Source organism: Oncorhynchus tshawytscha, linkage group LG23, assembly GCF_018296145.1.
Source record: "Oncorhynchus tshawytscha isolate Ot180627B linkage group LG23, Otsh_v2.0, whole genome shotgun sequence".
In the NCBI taxonomy this organism is placed as follows: domain Eukaryota; kingdom Metazoa; phylum Chordata; class Actinopteri; order Salmoniformes; family Salmonidae; genus Oncorhynchus; species Oncorhynchus tshawytscha.
Genome location: NC_056451.1, coordinates 21,741,018 through 21,762,646, shown reverse-complemented (window position 1 = coordinate 21,762,646; position 21,629 = coordinate 21,741,018). Strand labels below are relative to the sequence as shown.

General features: G+C 40.2%; 1 protein-coding gene across 1 annotated transcript; it reads left to right on the top strand.

Moving 5' to 3' along the window:
• Positions 1 to 12,700: 12,700 nt before the first annotated feature.
• Positions 12,701 to 16,327, top strand: LOC112222602 (urokinase plasminogen activator surface receptor-like). The gene is made up of 5 exons (XM_024385337.2): positions 12,701 to 12,841; positions 13,261 to 13,371; positions 13,481 to 13,627; positions 13,976 to 14,086; positions 15,463 to 16,327. Exons 1-5 carry the CDS (start codon positions 12,727 to 12,729, stop codon positions 15,663 to 15,665), a joined length of 687 nt encoding a protein of 228 aa, XP_024241105.2. The 5' UTR covers positions 12,701 to 12,726; the 3' UTR covers positions 15,666 to 16,327.
• The last annotated feature ends 5,302 nt before the right edge of the window (positions 16,328 to 21,629 follow it).

The window sequence follows — 21,629 nt, the reverse complement described above, 5'->3', positions numbered from 1 at the left end:
CACTACTTTTCAGAAACATTTTTTTTTTTAATTTTTCAGGGGGTGCAGCAGCACCCCTACTTACTGTGGCTATGGACATAAGACCCCAATCATTTCAGTGGTTATTTTTAACCTTAATAACAGTATTGTTAACATCTATCTCAAGGTCGTCAGATTGTTAAACAGCCATCACTAACACAGAGAGGCTGCTGCCTACATACAGACTTTAAATCATTGGCTACTTTAATAAATGGATCACTAGTCACTTTAATAATGCCACTTTAATAATGTTTACATATCTTGCATTACTCATCTCATATGTATATACTGTATTTTATACCATCTATTGCATCTTGCCTATGCTGCTCGGTCATCGCTTATACATACATTTATATGTATATATTCTTATTCCATCCCTTTACTTATATTTGTGTGTATGACAGTAGGTGGTAGTTGTGGAATTGTTAGATTGCTTGTTAGATATTACTGCACTGTCGGAACTAGAAGCACAAGCATTTCGCTACACTCACATTAACATCTGCTAATCATGTGTATGTGACCAATAACATTTAATTTGATTTATTGTTCAGTCAATATTTTTTACTTTAATTTCTATTCAAAAACAAGATCCCTAGTCTATCTGCTTTTTTGGTAAATGTAAATATGCTGTAATAATGACAGGGTAGTATTAAATGTGGGTTAATTAACTTGGAATGATTATGAAGAGTTGAAAAGGTGAAGTTAGCACTGTCAGGGTAATAGGCTTTGAAAAAGCTTTTCATTCTCACGCAACCACAGAGCAGCCAATTTCCCTAAGGTGTCTATTACACGAGGAAAAAACTGTGAAACGCCCTCAGGCATCGGCGGTGAGTTCCTCCGACTGGGATCCAGATTGTTTTCCCGGATTCAAACAATAACAAATAGGAGCAACACAGACAAAGCCTGCTATTTGTTGCGAGAAGTTGTGAAACCGGCTCATGACACAAAACATAACTGAGAGAAACAGAATCTTAATAACATGTGGGTTATAGACCACACAATGAAAGAAAGGAAAGTGGTCAGGGTTTATCAATTCAAAAAGCAGGGCCAATCACATGAGGTTTGAGGTTGACTGAAAATGTAACTGAAGGAATAGAAACTTAACTCATTTGCAGAGTAAATGAAAGTAAAAACAGGTGTGACAAACTAATATCACCAACCAAATCAAATGTAAATCATTTGTAAATATTTGACATATTAGCTTCAGTTCAAGGGCAAAGTGTTGTTTGTGTTATTTGGCTTCCTGGCCCATTTCTTTGTCCCCTCATCACTCATTAGGATGCAAGGCTGTGCAATGACATTGTTGCAATCATAGGAAAAACATTGTATCAGTCTGTTCAATTCTGTTCTATTGGACAAATTAAATGTACATTCCAGTCATTTAGCTGACACTCTTATCCAGAGTGACTTACATGAACAACTAGGGTGAAGTGTTTAAATTCACTTCACTTTTTGTCCAGACAAATAACATTATTGTTGTTTGATTACATGGGCCGTCAGATTTCCTGAGTCCTCATACCATCTCTGGGAGAAATATTATTAGAATATTCTAAACCTCAATGATCCTTGTTGGATCAAGAACAAAAGGGAAAACTATTTTTTTGTGAAACTGCAGAAATCTTCCCCCATTAGAGAAGACAGGTTTGTGTCAGAACAGATATATTTGAGACAAGTTCAATACATTTAGTTTTAAGTCTTAGGAACATGGAGACCACACTTTTAGTGTAAGTTATTGAAAAGTATAAAGGGCACTTACAAGACCAGCACCCATTAGTCAGCAGGGATTGGATCATGTGTCATGTACCAATACAAGAAGTCAGTGTGAGCGATAGGCACACCCTGTTGCAAACAATAAATTATATGAATAGAGAAAGAAGAACCTTAACGTTCGGGAGGAGCATCTTGTACCAGGTGCAGGTCAAATTGAAGCACTTGGGAGCAGAATATGACATGTGCAGACTTTCTTATTATAAAGATAAACGAACATCGCACGTTGATACTTCTGAAACAGGGCTTGGTTTAGGCTAGCTGAAGTGGAGGGAGAGGATTGAGATTGTCAGGTGCATCTTCTCATGGAATAGCTCCCAATCAGAACATGGAACAACACATTCCTGACGTGCCCTAACACATAGTTGATAATAACAACATTGGATTGGATTTATATAGCACCTTTCCACCAGGTGCTTGAAGCATTTTGGTCCTCTGATGGTAGAGCATGGTGCTTGCAACGCCAGGATAATGGGTTTGATTAAATAAATATTTGACATTTATGTATGTATGCATGACTGTTAGTCGCTTTGAATAAAAGCGTCTGCTAAATGACATATTATATACACTGAGTATACAAAACATTAGGAACACCTGCTCTTTCCGTGAAAGCTATGGTGAAAGATATGATCCCTTATTGATGTCACTTGTTAAATACACTTCAATCAGTGTAGATGAAGTGGAGGATCGGTGAGTCCCCCGCAGGACTGTTGCGCTAACATAGGCTAATGTGATCAGCATGAGGTTGTAAGTAACAAGAACATTTCCCAGGACACAGAAATATCAGATACTGGCAGAAAGCTTAAATTCTTGTTGATCTAACCGCACTGTCCAATTTACAGTAGCTATTACAGTGAAATAATACCATGCTATTCTTTTAGGTGAGTGCACAGCTATGAAGTTGAAAATGTATTAATAAACCAATTAGGCACATTTGGGCAGTCTTGATACAACATTTTGAACAGAAATTCAATGGTTCACTGGATCAGTCTTAAACTGCACATACACTGCTGCCATCTAATGGCCAAAATCTAAATTGCTCCTGGGCTGGAAGAACACATTATGGCCTTTCTGTTTCCATTCAAATGGTATCAAGAATATGCATATCCTTGCTTCAGGTCCTGAGCTACAGACAGTTAGATTTGGGTATGTCATTTTATGTGAAAATTGAAAAAAAGGGGCGGATCCTTAAGAGGTTTAAGCCTTGAGACAATTGAGACATGGATTATGTATATGTGCCATTCAAAGGTTGAATGGGCAAAACAAAAGATTTAAGTGCCTTTTGAACGTGGTATGATATTAGGTGCAAGGTGCACTGGTTTGAGTGTGTGAAGAACTGCAATCCTGCTGGGTTTTTCACACTCAACAGTTTCCTGTGTGTATCAAGAATGGTCCACCACCCAAAGGACATCCAGCCAACTTGACACAATTGTGGGATGCACTGGAGTCAACATGGGCCAGCCTTCCTGTGGAACGCTTTTGACACCTTGTAGAGTCCATTCCCTGACACATTGAGGCAGTTCTGACGGAAAAAGGGGGCACAACTGAATATTAGGAAGGTGTTCTTAATGTTTTGTACAATATTAGGAATGTGTTTTTAATGTTTTGTACAATATTAGGAAGGTGTTCTTAATGTTTTGTACAATATTAGGAATGTGTTTTTAATGTTTTGTACAATATTAGGAAGGTGTTCTTAATGTTTTGTACAATATTAGGAAGGTGATCTTAATGTTTCGTACACTCAGTGTACATTGCATTGTATGACAGGGGGATGTGGAGCTCATCACACATCAGCTACTACAGTGGAGAGATGACTATTTTGCGTCTAACAAACCTGAGTCAGATGTAGATGTTAAAGGCCCAGTGCAGTCGAAGCATGATTTATTTTTTCTGTGTCTTAAATATATTTCCACACAGTGAGGTTGAAACAATGTTTCATTTTTTTTGTGTAAGAGCTGTTTGAAAAGATCCCACCTGCTTTGGTGGGATTGAGTTTTGGCTTGCCTGGTGACATCACCAGGTGGTAACTTTGTTAATAGACCAATAAGAAAGAAATTGATCTTTGTTAAGAAGCTATTTTCTACTCTGGACGGTTCTGACTTAGAATATGTGGACAACTATAAATACCTAGGTGTCTAATTAGACTGTAAACTCTCCTTCCAGACTCATATTAAGCATCTCCATTCCTAAATTAAATCTAGAATCAGCTTCCTATTTCGCAACAAAGCCTCCTTCACTCATGCTGCCAAACATACCCTCGTAAAACTGACTATCCTGCCGATCCTTGACTTCGGCAATGTAATTTATAAAATAGCCTCCAACTCTACTCAGCAAATTGAATGCAGTCTATCACAGTGCCATCTGTTTTGTCACCAAAGCCCCATATACTACCCACCATTGCGACCTGTATGCACTCGTTGGCTGGTCCTCCCTACATATTCGTCGCCAAACCCACTGGCTCCAGGTCATATATAAGTCTTTGCTAGGTAAAGCTCCACCTTATCTCAGCTCACTGGTCACCATAGCAACACCCACCCATAGCACACGCTCCAGCAGGTATATTTCACTGGTAATCACCAAAGCCAACATTTCCTTTGACTGCCTTTCCTTCCAGTTCTCTGCTGCCAATTGCTGAAGTTGGAGACTCATATCTCCCTCACTAACTTCAAGCATCGGCTGTCAGAGCAGCTTACCGATCGCTGCAGCTGTACACAGCCGATCTGTAAATAGTCCATCCAACCAACTACCTACCTCATCCCCATATTTTTTATTATTATTATTTTTCTGCTCTTTTGCACACCAGTATTTCTACTTGCACATCCTCATCTGCACTTCTATCACTCCAGTGTAAATTGTTAAGTTGTAATTATTTCGCCACTATGGCCTATTTATTGCCTTACCTCCTTGCTTCATTTGCACACACTGTATACAGATTTTCTATTGTGTTATTGACTGTATGTTTCTTTATCCCATGTGTAACTCTGTTGTTGTTTTTTGTCGCACTGCTTTGCTTTATCTTGGCCAGGTCGCAGTGGTAAATAAGAACTTGTTCTCAACTGGCCAACCTGGTTAAATAAAGGTTAAATAAAAAAATAAAAATAAATACAAATGTATTTTTAACCATTTTAATTGTAAACAATCCAGAAATGATTTGATATTGAGAGAAAACGGGTGCATTGGACCTTTAAATACTTTGAAATATCAATTTACATTGGTTTCAATGTCACTGTTGATCTGTTGGACATATTTCCTTCTGCAGTCGTCACTAGACTTGCCACTGTGTTTCCTGTCTGGATGATTAACAGCTGTCAGCCTCTAGGCACAAGGCAAACACCCTATGGGGGCTTGGTGTCCATACATGGGCTTATTCATGCTCAGGGATACGGGTATGCAGACCACGGGCACAAACAGTTACAAGAACCAGATGTAGGTTGGCATAGATGTGCAGACCACAAACCAGAGCGAGAGATACTGTAAACAGCAGGTCTGACGCATGGAGACAAAGGAAATGGCTATGATTGGGTCAATATGAGGCAGAAATAACACACACCTGGCCACCAGACAAAGACAAGATGTCAGCACTCAAAGTAGGCTAAAGAGAATGTATACACTGTAGAGGGAGAGGAAATTTTGGGTGCGTACACCAAAAGCAGTGATTATGGGGATACCATATTGACAATAGAACTGGCAGTAAATTAGGAAACTAGTGCCTCATTAGGAAGCCCCTCATTTCATGTTGCTTTGCTTGCTGCTACTCTTGCGTTCTCAACAGCCTTCCTGACTTTCTCCATAAGATTGACATTCAATAATTATTTTGGGTTGTATCCAGCCCTGATCATCTCCTTCTCAAACCCATTCTTTGGCTTTCTGGTACAGTATCATCTAAAAAGATGTAATTAAACACAGATGCTCATTTTGTCACAGCTACTATGGCTGAGGTTGGAGAAACTAATGGATAGCAGGTATATACTGTATTTTATATCATGAGTCTTCTCCTTGAGGCAGAACTGAGCTATTTCGGCAACATGGGCCAGCTGCACAGTCAAAATTGGCTATATTGAGGGCCTCCCGGGTGGCGCAGTGGTTAAGGGTGCTGTACTGCAGTGCCAGCTGCGCCACCAGAGACTCTGGGTTTCGCGCCCAGGCTCTGTCGTAACCGGCTGCGACCGGGAGGTCCGTGGGGCGATGCACAATTGGCCTAGCATTGTCCGGGTTAGGGAGGGTTTGGCCGGTAGGGAAATCCTTGTCTCATCACGCACCAGCGACTCCTGTGGCGGGCCGGGTGCAGTGTGCGCTAACCAAGGTTGCCAGGTGCAGAGTGTTTCCTCCGACACATTGGTGCGGCTGACTTCCGGGTTGGATGCACGCTATGTTAAGAAGCAGTGCGGCTTGGTTGGGTTGTGTATCGGAGGACACATGACTTTCAACCTTCGTCTCTCCCGAGCCCGTACGGGAGTTGTAGCGATGAGACAAGATAGTAGCTACTAAAAACAATTGGATACCATGAAATTGGGGTAAAAATAAAAAATTGGCTATATTGTAAACATTCATGAAAACCAAAATGTGCTTTTTGGTCTTAATTTAAGGTTAGGGTTAGGCATTAGGGTTAGTAGTGTGGTTAGGGTTAAAGTTGGGGTGCCAGCAAGTGACCAATATGCAGAGCTGCCTCCAGAACAAGATTCATGACGAAAAACACTATCCTGCGTTGGGATGGATCAGCAACTTTAACTTTAAGTGCCTGGCCGCTGTTTGCGGGCAGGCACTTCCCAGCTCGCACATTTGGTTCCTTGGAAGTTGTAGGAATATACGTTTTTTGTTTCCAATTGGTTCTGGGAATGAAGCCATATGTTTCCTGACCGTTCAAAGTTTTTAAAATGTTCTGAGAACGGATGTAAAAATATTGCCTTTTCTTCAACAATATTACTGCACTGTCAGAACTAGAAGCACAAGCATTTCGCTACACTCTCATTAACATCTGCTAACCATGTGTATTTGACCAATAAAATTTGATTCAATTTTGGTATGGCATCCGACCACAAGGTGCAACAGAGGGTAGTGTGTACAGCCCAGTACATCACTGGGGCCGAGCTTCCTGCCGTCCAGGACCTATATACTAGGCAGTGTCAGAGGAAAACCCAAAAAACAGTCAAAGACTCCAGTCACCCAAGTCATAGACAGTTCTTTCTGCTACCGCATGGCAAGCGGTACCGGAGCGCCACGTCTAAGTCCAAAAGGCTCCGCTGTTTATTATCTATGCATAGTCACTTTGGGGCGGCAGGGTTAGAGCATTGAAATAGTAACCGGAAGGTTGCAAGTTCAAAGCCCCAAGCTGACAAGGTACAAATCTTTCGTTCTGCCCCTGAACAGGCAGTTAACCCACTGTTCCTAGGCTGTCATTGAAAATAAGAATTTGTTCTTAACTGACTTGCCAAGTTAAATAAAGATATAAAAATCTTTACCCCTACCTACATGTTCTTTTATTGTGTTACTTTTTAGTGAAAAAATTACTTTTGTTTATTTAGTAAATATTTTCTTAACTCTATTTCTTGAACTGCATTGTTGGTCAAGGGCTTGTAAGTAAACATTCCAAGGTATAAAAAAATGTGGTTTAATTTAGTCTAAGCAGGGCCTGAAACTAAAGTAACCCCCATGGAGGCAACCTGGGCCAAGCTGGATGACTCCTGCATGTACTCTGCTTGTCTCTTTTGAAAATACTTTCATTAATCTTTGAATTTTGAATGTGGTTCTTACCTGCATACATGGGTTAAGGGGGAGAGATGACATGAGTCATCCAGCTTTGCCCATGGCAAATCTCAATTAGGGTTAAAGGGCTGATATAGTGTGGAGGGGCCCATGGGATCTATGTTGCCTTGACGAAAAGTCCCCAGACATGATCTGTGTGGTGTGGCTCGCCAATTAGATATGGTCCCTCTATGAGCAGCTCTGTATTTCTTGACAAAGCCACACTGGTTTGCCGTTTTGCAGGCCATCCTCCTCATTGCTCGTCAGGTCAACATGAACTCCTGTCCAAATGTCTCCCTTATCAGAGACTGTGTATCAAGAAGCAAATAACTAAGAAAACAGTAGAACACAGTAAACAAATCCATCAGTCTCATGCCATGCATATTCATACAATTCAAGTCTGTGTTCTGTCAAAATGTCTTATATTGTAAATAACTTGCTTGTTGGTCTCAATTTAGTAGTAGTTAGTAGTCAAATCAAATGCTGTTTGTCACATGCGCCGAATACAACAGGTAGACCTTACCGTGAAATGCTTACCTACAAGCCCTTAAACCAACAATGCATTTTTAAGAAAAATAAGAGTTAAGAAAATATTTACTAAATAAACTAAGGTACAAAAAAAAGTAAAACAATAAAAATAACAATAACGAGGCTATATATATATATATATATATATATATATATATATATATATATACAATGGGCACCTGTCACACCCTGACCATAGTTTGCTTTGTATGTTCTATGTTTTGTTTGGTCAGGGTGTGATCTGAGTGGGCATTCTATGTTGGATGTCTTGTTTGTCTGTTTCTGTGTTTGGGCCTGATATGGTTCTGAATCAGAGGCAGGTGGTAGTCATTGTCTCTGATTGGGAGCCATATTTAGGTAGCCTGTTTGGTGTTGGGTTTTGTGGGTGATTGTTCCTGTCTTTGTTACACCAGATAGGGCTGTTTTTTTTTCTGTTTTTTTTTCTTTTTCTTCTCTTTCTTCTCCCCCTCTTCTTCTTCTTCACATTTCTTGTTTTGTATATTGTTCATTTATCATCTTCATTAAAGATGTATCACAATAACCACTCTGCGTTTTGGTCCGCCTCTCCTTCAACAGAAGAATCCCGTGACAGCACCTGTACCCGAGTCAATGTGTGGGGGTACAGGTTAGTCGAGGTAATATGTACTGTACATGTGGTTAGGCATTAGGGTTAGTTGTGTGGTTACGGTTAAAGTTAGGGTGCCAGCAGGTGACCACTATGCAGAGCTGTCTCCAGAACAGGATTCATGCCAAACTGCATTTGGATGAATCAACAATATCGCAGTCGCTTCACACTGGCCTGTATGACAGAGTGAAAGCCTGTACTGAGAAACCCATTCCAAAAGCATGTTTGCAGCAAGGCACTTAGTACTGCAAAAAAGCCAAAATACAAAGTGTTACATTTGGGGCAAAGCCAACACAACATTTCATTGAGTAACCCTCTAAATTTCCTGATTTTCATGCTATTTTTTTATTGAGAAATACTGCACCAAACAATAACAGTATGTTAGTGTACAACCTAAGATTTTAAGATCAAAAATGGTTTATACTACTTCTATCAACATGTCTGTATACAGTTATCACAGAGACATCATGAACATTCTATTGTCGTCCAACATCAAACTTGTCGTTGTAATTATTGTATAATTACAAAATTGACAGGCTGCATGACATCAGCAGCCTGGGGGTCTAAAATAGAATAACTGGTGCAAACACAAATAAACCCATCCATTTAAAAATGAATTCAGTATATGTCAATCTAGCAAACCAGGCAACTAAAAGCAACTTTCTAAACAATGTTTTGGTTAGTTTCTAGCTTGTTAGAAGGTGTAAACGGTACAGTGAAATGGTTTATTGCATAGTCTTTTGTTTAGACATGTAGCTAGCTAAACAATGAACCATAATGCCAATAATGCCAACCATAATGCCACACTATCGTATTACTTGCCACCCATTCCAAAACCGACTGCAGCTCTTTGTTATTTATATAATGAATATGAGTTCGGGGGGGCTAAAATTATTCAATATTAATGCATTAAACTTCTCACTAAAAGCATCAGTCATACATAGGTTATACTTAAACCAAGACTGGTTCTCCAGTAGATTAGTAAGAATGTATCACCCCCTTGTTAAAACGTTGCCTTTTCCCCTTTATCCAGATTACCTTTCACTTTCACTTACTTGAAAATGGAACCTTTTTCAAAATATGACCCTTTCTATAACAAGCCATACAAAGCTGGTTGCAATTCCAGTTTCATCCTCCAGAAAAGGCACAGATGGCATACATGTTTGTGTATGATGTTCCAGAAGGCATTTCTGCCAAAAAACGCATTTTGATGATTTCAATTTTTTTTAAACTTCAAATGCCTCTCATGTGAAGTAGTGATGTGCGACATACACATAGTTTCTGAAATAATTTACATTAATGACAGATTTCTTGAGTTAGATTAATTCTGACTACGGCGTTTCAAAATGGACAAACAGTACTATTGCCCCTTTTTTGCGAAAAATGTATCCATGCTTTTGTCACTTCTAGGTTAGACTACTGCAATGCTCTACTTTCCGGCTACCCGGATAAAGCACTAAATATACTTCAGTTAGTGCTAAACACGGCAGCTAGAATATTTTTTTTAAAGAAAAATATATTTTGACCCCCTTTTTTCTCCCCAATATTGTGGCATCCAATTATTAGTAGTTACTGTCTTGTCTCATCACCACAACTCCTGTACGGACTCGGGAGAGGCGAAGGTCGAGAGCCATGCGTCCTCCGAAACACAACCCAACCAAGCCGCACTGCTTCTTAACACAGCGCGCATCCAACCCGGAAGCCAGCCGCACCAATGTGTCAGAGGGAACACCGTACACCTAGTGACCTGGTCAGCGCGCAATGTGCCCGGCCCGCCACAGGAGTCGCTAGTGCGCGATGAGACAAGGATATCCCTGCCAGCCAAACCCTCCCAATTGTGCGCTGCCCCATGGACCTCCCGGTCACGGCCAGCTGCGACAGAGCCTGAGCTTGAACTCAGCCTTAGACCACTGCGCCACCCGGGAGACCCCGGCAGCTAGAATCTTGACTAGAACCAAAATATTTGATCATATTACTCCAGTGCTAGCCTCTCTACACTGGCTTCCTGTCAAGGCAAGGGCTGATTTCAAGGTTTTACTGCTTAGCATTACATGGGCTTCCTCCTACTTATCTTTCTGATTTGTTCCTGCCGTACATACCTACACGTACGCTACGGTCTCCACTGGGATTCTCTGCCTCAAACCCTATTACAGGGGCTGAGTCACTGGCTTACTGGTGCTCTTCCATGCCTTCCCTAGGAGGGGTGCGTCACTTGAGTGGGTTGAGTCACTGACGTGGTATTCCTGTCTGGGTTGGCGTCCCCCTTGGGTTTGTGCCATGGGGGAGATCTTCATGGGCTATACTCTGCCTTGTCTCAGGATGGTTAGTTGGTGGTTGAAGATATCCCTCTAGTGGTGTGGGGGCTGTGCTTTGGCAAAGTGGGTGGGGTTATATCCTGCCTGTTTGGCCCTGTCCGGGGGTATTGTCGGGCGGGCCACAGTGTCTCCCAACCCCTCCTGTCTCAACCTCCAGTATTTATGCTGCAATAGTTTGTGTCGGGGGGCTAGGGTCAGTCTGTTATATCTGGAGTATTTCTCCTGTCTTATCCGGTGTCCTGTGTGAATTTAAGTATGCTCTCTCAAGTCTATCTGTTTTTCTCTCTCTTTCTCTTTCTTTCTTTCTTTCTTTCTTTCTTTCTTTCTTTCTTTCTTTCTTTCTTTCTTTCTTTCTTTCTTTCTTTCTTTCTTTCTTTCTTTCTTTCTTTTTTCTCTCTCTCTCGGAGGACCTGAGCCCACGGATCATGCCTCAAGACTAGCTGGCCTGATGACTCCTTTCTGTCCCCAGTCCACCTGGTCGTGCTGCTGCTCCAGTATCAACTCTTCTTCCTGCGGCTATGGAACCCTGACCTGTTCACTGGACGTGCTACCTGTCCCAGGCCTGCTGTTTTCAACTCTCTAGAGACAGCAGGAGCGGTAGAGATACTCTGAATGATCGGCTATGAAAAGCCAACTGACATTTACTCCTGGGGTGCTGACCTGTTGTACCCTCTACAACCACTGTGATTATTATTATTTGACCCTGCTGGTCATCTATGAACATTTGAACATCTTGGCCATGTTCTGTTACAATCTCCACCCAGCACAGCCAGAAGAGGACTGGCCACCCCTCATAGCCTGGTTCCTCTCTAGGTTTCTTCCTAGGTTCTGGCCTTTCTAGGGAGTTTTTCCTAGCAACTGTGCTTTTACACCTGCATTGCTTGCTGCTTGTCACTTTGTGACATCAGCTGATGTAAGAAGGGCTTTATAAATACATTTGATTGATTGATTGATTTTTCTTGTTTTTTCAAGTGAAGGTCTTGGAGTATGCAAGCACACTCATTTGGTTCACCTAGCCGACTTTGGCTAGCCGCCAGACGATCTGAAGCATGCTGACGCCTTTAGGCCTGATCCAGTCTGCTTGAGACCTGACACTGGGAGAGACTTTCTCCTTTTAGCAGGACTATAACACAAAACACAAGTCCAAAACCACACTTTCTTATTGAAAGAAAACTGTCTCTTACCCAGACAAGAGAGTGGAAACTCCTGAGTCACCTATAGCGCCATTGTGACTATAATTTAACTTGTTTTATTTGCTGTTATTAAATCAGTGTTTCCTCGTTGCAAATGACAAAAGACAGATTTAACAACAGTAAACACAACAGCATAAATAAAAAGGAATAAAATCATGTTCACAATGGTGCTGTCATATTTTTGACTGCAATGATCTGCAAACAACTTGATTGACTTTAAGAAAGTGTGAAAGATGTGTGCAAAGTTGGTGGAGGCCTATCCAAAAATAAAATTATAATTTTTTACATGTATTTTTTATTTTGAAATTGTGAAGGTTTTTACAGAGCACTGAGCAGTGAAAAAAGTAAAAAGGGAATGCGGTTTAATTCCAGGCTGTAAAAACACAGAAAGCTAAATGTGAAAATTCAAAAAATTGCCACATTCTACAAATTGTATGTTTTGCAACAGAACACTGTATTCAAAGCTCAATTATTGAACACATTGGATTTTGATAGCTCTTAGTGTGGATGCTTCTCGACAAACATACCACACCTCTAAATGATAACAGATAAATGCTGTAACTTGGCACACACTAAATCATTTCACCTCCTTCAGCTCCAAGTCAAAATGTACCTTATTGTACCCATCCTTGTGAGCTTGCTACTCCCCAAAGGTAAGAATTGCATGTTGATGATCATTTATTTTAAATGTCTATCTATCAATCTATATATATATATATATATATATATATATATATATATATATATATATATATATATATATATATATATATATATATATATATAAAAAGCTGTAACCCATATCTTTTTTTTATTACTTATTACTGCTTTGAAGATCAAGTTCAGCAATTATTATATGTTTTTGCAATTTCAGTTTAGCCGATAGCCAACAGTTTGGAACTATTTATGAAGATACAATACATCTAACTTCAACAGCATTGATCAACTTACCTTTTCAATGACAAATGCATTTCAGCCAAAGAACAGTGTCCACATTTTAGTCTTTTATATCCCTGATAATTTATGAACGGAATTTCAAGTAATGGGATGCTGTAACTTTTCACCTTCTCAGCATATTCACTCAAGTGCTTTGAGTGCACACCAGGAGAATCGGGAGCATGCACGGACAAGGAGACTGACTGTCCAACCCAATGTGGAAACACGCGGATTACATCCTATATGGGTAAATTGAAGGCAGGTTCATTTAGCTCACAAGTTTTAGCCTGACGACAATTATTTTTTATTTTTTTAACCTGTATTTGCTTGTCGCGACATATTCTTTCTATTTCCAGGTGGTACAACATTATCCGATGTGAACCTGAAGTCTTGCTCGGTGCCTGCACAGTGTCTCACTGCATCGGTGAATTTTGGAATGATGCGCACTATGATCGCCAGCACATGCTGCAATACAGACCTCTGCAACTCCAAAAGCATCCCTGGTAACTATCTCAATTAGAATGTGTTGTCTGGTAGCGTCAGTAAATGCTACTTTTAAAACATTCGATTTGATAGCATGTTGAAAGGTTGAGTTGAAATTAATTGTTTTAATTGACAGTTCTATGAGGAAAGTTTGATTTTATGAATTAGACTTTAACTCAATTCTTAAATTGGCATGTCTACCTAAAAATGAAATACAAGCAAACGATTTATTTAGCGAAATGATTTAACAGCTGCCAAGTGTTTTCAACATAGAGGAATAATTGAATTAGGCTGTTATATGGAATAGAATGAAGCTATTTTGGTTTGTGGTGAGCTGGGAGTGAAAAGTGGAATCACCTATCCTGTAGAATCTACTAAAACCACCCCTAATGGCAAGAAGTGCTTCACCTGTACCGGAACGGACTGCACGAGCGCTCTGAGCTGTGAGGGAGACGAGGACCGCTGTATCTCAACAATAGGTAGTGTGTCAGATTAATGGCGCGCCGTTATCCGCACATTCTTTACATTCCTAAACCTCTTCCTTTAGTCTCTGACTGATCTCATAGACTAGACAACATAGTAAACGTAAATCCGGGACACCCATAATTAGGATAATATGTTATGTTTGGTATAATTACATCAGATAGAATGTTACTTAAGGCAAACACGTAAGTAGGGTGGTTGGTCAGAGTGGATGGGTGGGCATATAATGCGAACATCTACCAACCCAAAGGGTGCATGTTTGTATCTCATCACTGACAACTTTAGCATTTTAGCTAGTTAGCAACTACTTAACATGTTAACTAACCCTTCCCCTAATCCTTTTAGATAACCTTTGCCCTAACTCCTAACCCTAACCCCTAGTGCTAGATAAGATTAGCCAACTAGCCACATAGGTAATGATAGCAACAACTAATTTGAATTTGTAACATATCATATGTTTAGTAAATTCGTAACATATTGCACATTTTGAAAATTCGTAACATATTGTTCGAATTGCAATTTGTAACATATTATACAAAACGGATGAGGGACATCCACAAATTAATTCATACTATACGAAAGGGGACATTTCATACTAACTTGAGTTCTCAGATTTACCTACAGAATAATATGTAATGCTCTGAGACCATGTGGCAGAGTCTGCACATCTCATATGTATGATAATACATATGATAACTCTGATGAGTAGTGCTTGAAATTCTGTGTGGTTATATAATCCTGGTCTCTGATAGCATGCAGTTTCCTTGAGCAAGTAAAAACTTCATGTACAGTATTTTAATTGAATGTTTACTGCACGGAAAGTTTTCCAATCTCCGAATAAACCTCCAACCTGTGGCCTAACTGCAGCAACAGAATTACGCCATGGCCTGAACTTTTAATTACGCCATGTGGTGATCTTAGCTGTCAGTGAAACTAACATGTAAGGTTAGGCATTCATTCCCAATGGTTAAGGTTAGGGCTAAGGTTAGGGATAGGGTTAAACTTAGGTTTATGCATTCATTCTGATTAGTTAAGTTAAGGTTTGGGAAAGCCTTGAAACAAAAAACAAGTTCCTAGCACTGGGATTGAACACACAACCCTCAGAGCCAGAGTCTGCAGCTTAAACACCCCATCCCCAACATCCTAGCAAGCCTACTAGATGGTAGTAGGCACTCACTTTGCTCCTAGTGGACTGTATAGCTTCATATTTCCCAGGTCCAAATGTAATACCTACAGAATCGGCACCTCCTGGTGTATTCCATAAAGGAATGGGCTGAAAGTTTTATCCAATGTACACTTATCAGGAGTCGACTGGCCTTTGAAGCATTGAGTCTTGAGAATATCAGTAACATTGTCTTATGTGTGCTGCTAGTGAACATGGGTGGCGAGAAGATGACAATGAAGGGATGTGCCTCCAAGAGCATCTGTGTGGGAGACATGTCAGGAGCGCTGGGGCCCACCATGGGCATTGACATGAAGTGCTGCGAGGGAAACCTGTGTAACAACACCCAGAGCATCGGACTGAGCCTCCTGCTCCTGGTGACATCCATGGTCTCTGTGGCCCTGTTCCACTGAGAGACACCGTGCCTTCACCTCCTTACCTCCCCTTCTCCCCCCCTTTCCTCTTCTGGGCTTAGCCTCATTCTATGTATTAGTTCCATCGTAACAGGAGCCTCCCTGTCATTGTCCACCCCCCCCATCTCCCCAGTCTCCACTATCTACCTGTTGTGTGTATTAATAATGGATTTGATTGAAAAGCCCCTTTCGTTAGACACTCCCTTGGGGCTTCACATTGTGTAGGATTAACCCAACCGCTCCACCCCCACTAGCGTAATGCTGCAGCCACCTGTGGAATGCACTATAGCCATTTTATTTTAGGGACAGCTCTCATAAAAAAAACACACCCACAACACACACCCATCCCATAATCCCTACACATACCCACCCTCTTCTCTCTTCAAGGCCCTGTGAGTCAGTGAGGCATGGATGTTTGGCGAGGCATCTGCCAATCTAAGCAAGTGTTGTACATTGCTTCAAATCATTGGCATTGTTGGCTTTCACATTATTTTAACATTCTGTACAACATAAAAAGGCTATTGAATCCCATTTTTAACATGGCAGAAATATACTTACAATTAAATATGTCACTGGATGTGTAAAGTGTTAATGTATTTCTAATGCCTAATTGATGAATAAGATGAATTTTGTAAATTAAAGTATATGAATTACTGAATAGATGAGCTGACTATTCTCACAACCTCCTTCCCCCTCCAATAAGGCAATGAATAAATACATTTTTAAAAATCCACAATATTCATTTCAAGATTTAGTTGAGGTTTAGGGTTTAGTGAATGGTTTGTCCCAAATACAATGCTTTAAGTTTTTGAAATATTTAGTAGTTATCAGGTTTCAGGTAAGATCCAAGTGCAGACTGTGTTGAAGTAGCAATGTTCATTGGAATAACCGGGGAACGCCAACAAAAGGTCAAGGCAGGCAGGGGGTTGATAATCCATAGTAGTGGGTCCAAGGTACAGGACGGCAGGCAGAGTGGTCAGGCAGGCGGGCTCAGAGTCAGGACAGGTAATGGGCAAAAACCAGGAGGGCAAGAAAAGAGCGACTGGGGTGAACCAAAATGCTGGTTCGGTTGACAAACAAGACAAACTGGCACGGACAGACAGAAAACACAGGTATAAATACCTAGGGGATAAGTGGGGAAGATGTGCAACACCTGGAGGGGGGTGGAGACAAGCACAAGGACAGGTGAAACAGATCAGGGCGTGACAGTACTATCGTATTACTTGCCACCCATTCCAAAACCGACTGCAGCTCTTTGTTATTTATATAATGAATATGAGTTCGGGGGGGCTAAAATTATTCAATATTAATGCATTAAACTTCTCACTAAAAGCATCAGTCATACAAAGGTTATACTTAAACCAGAACTGGTTCTCCAGTAGAATGTAAGAATGTATCACCCCCTTGTTAAAACGTTGCCTTTTCCCCTTTATCCAGATTACCTTTCACTTTCACTTACTTGAAAATGGAACCTTTTTCAAAATATGACCCTTTCTATAACAAGCCATACAAAGCTGGTTGCAATTCCAGTTTCATCCCCCAGAAAAGGCACAACAAATATTACAACAAATAATATGGTTAAATTCAAATATACTAATTGATAAACTTTTTTTATTTTTATGATGTGAATGATATTATGAATAGGAAAGCTGGAGTTATGTCACATGTGCAGTTAACAAATATTACCAAAAGTATGTGGACACCTACGAGTTGAATATCTCATTCCAAAATCATCGCATTAATGTGGAGTTGGTCCCCACTTTCGCTGCTATAACAACCTCCACTCTTCTGGGAAGGCTTTCCGCTAGATGTTGGAACATTATTGCGGGGACTTGCTTACATTCAGCCACAAGAGCATTAGTAAGGTCAGCACCCATGTTGGGCGATTAGGCTTGGCTCATAGTCAGCGTTCCAATTCCTCCCAAAGGTGTTCAATGTGTTTGTGTTTAGGTCAGGGCTCTGTGCTGGCCAGTCAAGGTCTTCCACACTAATCTCAACAAACCGTTTCTCTATTGACCTTGCTTTGTGCATGGGGGCATTGTCATGCTGAAACAGGCAAGGGCCTTCCCAAAACTGTTGCCACAAAGTTAGAAGCACAGAATCGTCTAGAATGTCATTGTACACTGTAGCATTAAGATTTCCCTTCACTGGAACTAAGGGGCTGAGCACAAACCATGAAAAACAGCCCCAGACCAGAATTCCTCCTCCACCAAACTATACAGTTGGCAATTTGCAGTGGGGCAGGTAGCGCACTCCTGGCATCTGTCAAACCCAGATTCGTCCGTCGGACTGCCAGATGGTGAAGCGTGATTCATCACTCCAAAGAACGCATTTCCACTGCTCCAGACTCCAATGGAGGCAAGCTTTACACCATCCAACGCTCGGCATCGCGCATGGTGATCTTAGGCTTGTGTGTGGCTGCTTGGCCATGGAAACCACTTTCATGAAGCTCCTGATGAACAGTTATTATCCTGACGTTGCTTCCAGAGGAGATTTGGAACTCCGTGGTGAGTGTTTTTACGCGCTACGTACTTCAGCACTCGGCGGTCCCGTTCTGTGTGCTTGTGTGGCCCACCAGTTCACGGCTGAGCCGTTGTTGCTCCTAGACGCTTCCGGGAAGCTCTAGCAGGACAGAAATTTTACAAACTGACTTGGAAAGTTGGCATCCTATGACGGTGGCACGTTGAAAGTCACTCAGCTCTAAAGTAAGGCCATTCTACTGCAAATCTTTGTGTATGGAGATTGCACAGCTGTGTGCTCAATTTTATAAACCTGTTAGAAGTGGGTGCCAAATCCAGTCATTTGAAGGGGTGTCCACATACTTTTGCATATATAGTGTATATGGAAATGTTTGTTCTACCCAAAATTACAATAAGCTGATTGCAGAATTACTGCAAAAATGGAGGACGCAAGTAGAAGTAGAAGAAGGTAAGGAACTTGTTTGTCTGCCTTTATTAAAGAACAATACTGTCAAAAAAGATAATTGAAAAAATACTTTTGACTGCGGCACCATATAGGTTGCAAAATAGTTGGGAAGAGATTTTCGATGTGCTGATTCCATGGCACGTGGTTTATGAACTGATATGCAAAACAACGCTTGATTCAAGTATTTCCATTCAAATTCTTATTCAAAATTCAAAATTCTATATGGGGCATACGACAATCTCAGCTCTGCAGATTTTTCTGCGAATAAACAGAATCATTGGATCACTTATTTTGGTATTGCCCCTATGTCGCTTATTTCTGGTCACAGGTTCAGGAATGGCTGAAAAATCATTTATCTCCAATTAACTCTAAAATTAGCACTGTTGTAAGATTTGGAAAACCGTAGTCAATCAATAAACAATATAATAGTACTTTCAGTGAAAATCTTTATCTTTAATGTACAGTCTGTAGATACTATGCAATTAGACAGGTTCCCATTGTTTGGAAGGCAGCCAAGGTTCGTCCTTTATTTAAATCATGCTGATCCTAACTGTATTGGCCTATTTCTGTTTTGGAAAAACTTGTCAATAATCAACTGACTGGTTTTCTTGATGCCTATAGTATTCTCTGGTATGCAATCTGGTTTCCGCTCAGGTTATGGATGTGTCACTGCAATCTTAAAGGTCCTCAATGATGTCACCGTTGCCCTTGATTCTAAGCAATGTTATGCTTCTATTTTTATTGACTTGGCCAAAGCTTTTGATACGGTAGACCATTTCATTCTTGTGGGCCGGCTAAGGTGTATTGATGTCTCTGAGGGGTCTTTGGCCTGGTTGGCTAACTACCTCTCTCAAAGAGTGCAGTGTATAAGGTCAGAACATCTGCTGTCTCAGCCACTGTCTGCCACCAAGGCTCGATCCTAGGCCCCACCCTCTTCTCAATTTACATCAACAACATAGCTTAGGCAGTAGGAAGCTCTGTCATCCATTTATATGCAGATGATACAGTCTTATACTCAACTGGCCCCTCCCCGGGTTTTGTGTTAAACACTCTACAAAAAAGCTTTCTTTGTGTCTAACAAGCTTTCTCTGCCCTTAACCTAGTCATCTCATACAAGTACTTGAGAGTATGGCTAAACAGTACATTGTCCTTCTCTCAGCACATATCAAAGCTGCAAGCTAAAGTTAAATCTAGACTTGGTTTCCTCTATCGTAATTGCTCCTCTTTACACCCCAGCTGCCAAACTAACCTCGATTCAGATGTCCATCCTTTTGTAGTGTTGTGTTGTCTGTCTTGTCGTGACGTGTGTTTTGTCCTATATTTTTATTTAATTTATTTTTATTTTGAATCCCATCCCCGCAGGAGGCCTGTTGCCTTTTGGTAGGCCATCATTGTAAATAAGAATTTGTTTTTAACTGACTAGTCTAGTTAAATGAAAGTTAAATATAAAAAAATAGGATATATGCAGCATTTCTTCTTGGAACTTTTACTGTATTTAGAATTGGGAGTGACTAATGACCTTTATCAATATCAAAGGACAGATTAGTGAAATATGTCTACCTAGTCACAGCCATAGAGATCCTATTAAATTATTAGAGGGACTATGTCATAAACCCTCAAAGTTCCAGAATGGTATGAAAATGGCAGCATTGTGGTCAGGGAGAAATTCAAACCAGTCGAATTGGAATGAAAGGCAGTAGAGGCATAGGAAAATAAAAGTAAGACGTGATATATCAGAAATTGTGTATTATAATCATTGTTAATCTACTGTAAACATGATTAAATATAATTGTGAATACCGTATTCACAGGTTTTATACACATTTTCTGTATAAATAGCCCCTGAAATATCTGTAAACAGATCATAGAGGTTTCAATGTTTGTTTTCTTATAAAGCTGTTAGTGTTATTATTTATTTATTTAAATCTAAAAAACATGAGGTAATGTTTGTGCTATATATATATATATATATATATATATATATATATATATATATATATATATATATGGTATATCACACGGTATAACACAAACATTACCTCATGTTCTCTGGAATGCTCTTTAGGTTTTATCACCCAAAGACATCGTAAATCTCCTCTGTCAGTGTTATCTCATAGAGGCCCATCCTCAGTAGAACACATACAATAGTTAACAGAATACTCTATTCTTGCGAATAAAACAACCATTATAATGCAATACAAGCATTATTACATAATCTTGCGATTTCCATGACAAACTTTGCTCTAAGTACAAAGGATATTAAAAAAAACAATAGAGGTGTTGATGATGATCTCTCCATTCTGGTTTCCTGTAGGCTGAAGAGGATGACGGCCCATATGAGTGTGTTGGTGGAGATGATGCAGTCTATGCTAACGTGTGAACACAACAGGGACCATGTGGGAGTCAGCTGTCCCAGAGGCCATGATACTCAGTCTGTCAAACGTTCCAGTAAAATATTAACAATTTAAACCAATGTAGCAGAACAGCTGACTGCTTATATTTGTTAGCTTTATGTGTGCTCTATGGTTCTAAAGGCTAAAGAAAATGGTACCTTCTTCATTGGGTTGTGGCTTTGTGTTATGGCTTTTACAAGTCTTTTTTAAATGATCTATGGCTTGGGTGATTCACGCTCTTTGGTATCACATACACTTCTGTCAGTCTCATTAAGACTGCAGAACTGTGCACAAGCTGAACCGTTAATTACAGAACACAACCTAACACATTAACTGGCATGACATTCCGTCTCATGTGAGGCCAAAAAGCCTCACAAGTCTTCTAACAGGCTGTAACCTCTACAACATATTTAGTCAAAATAGATTTTTATTGTACTTGACACAAACCAAAAACACTAACATGTGTTTAAATTACTACAAAAATGTCAAAATTCATGTCCCTCCATGAAATTCATGTCCCTCGTTGTAAAGCCCTAGTTATTTTGTTGCTTTGACAAAGTTATTTCTGAAGATGATTATTTAGTTTATGTGAAAAGTGATTCCTTTGTCTGTTACATGAACTGGACTCTCGTTTTAATATGGTGGAA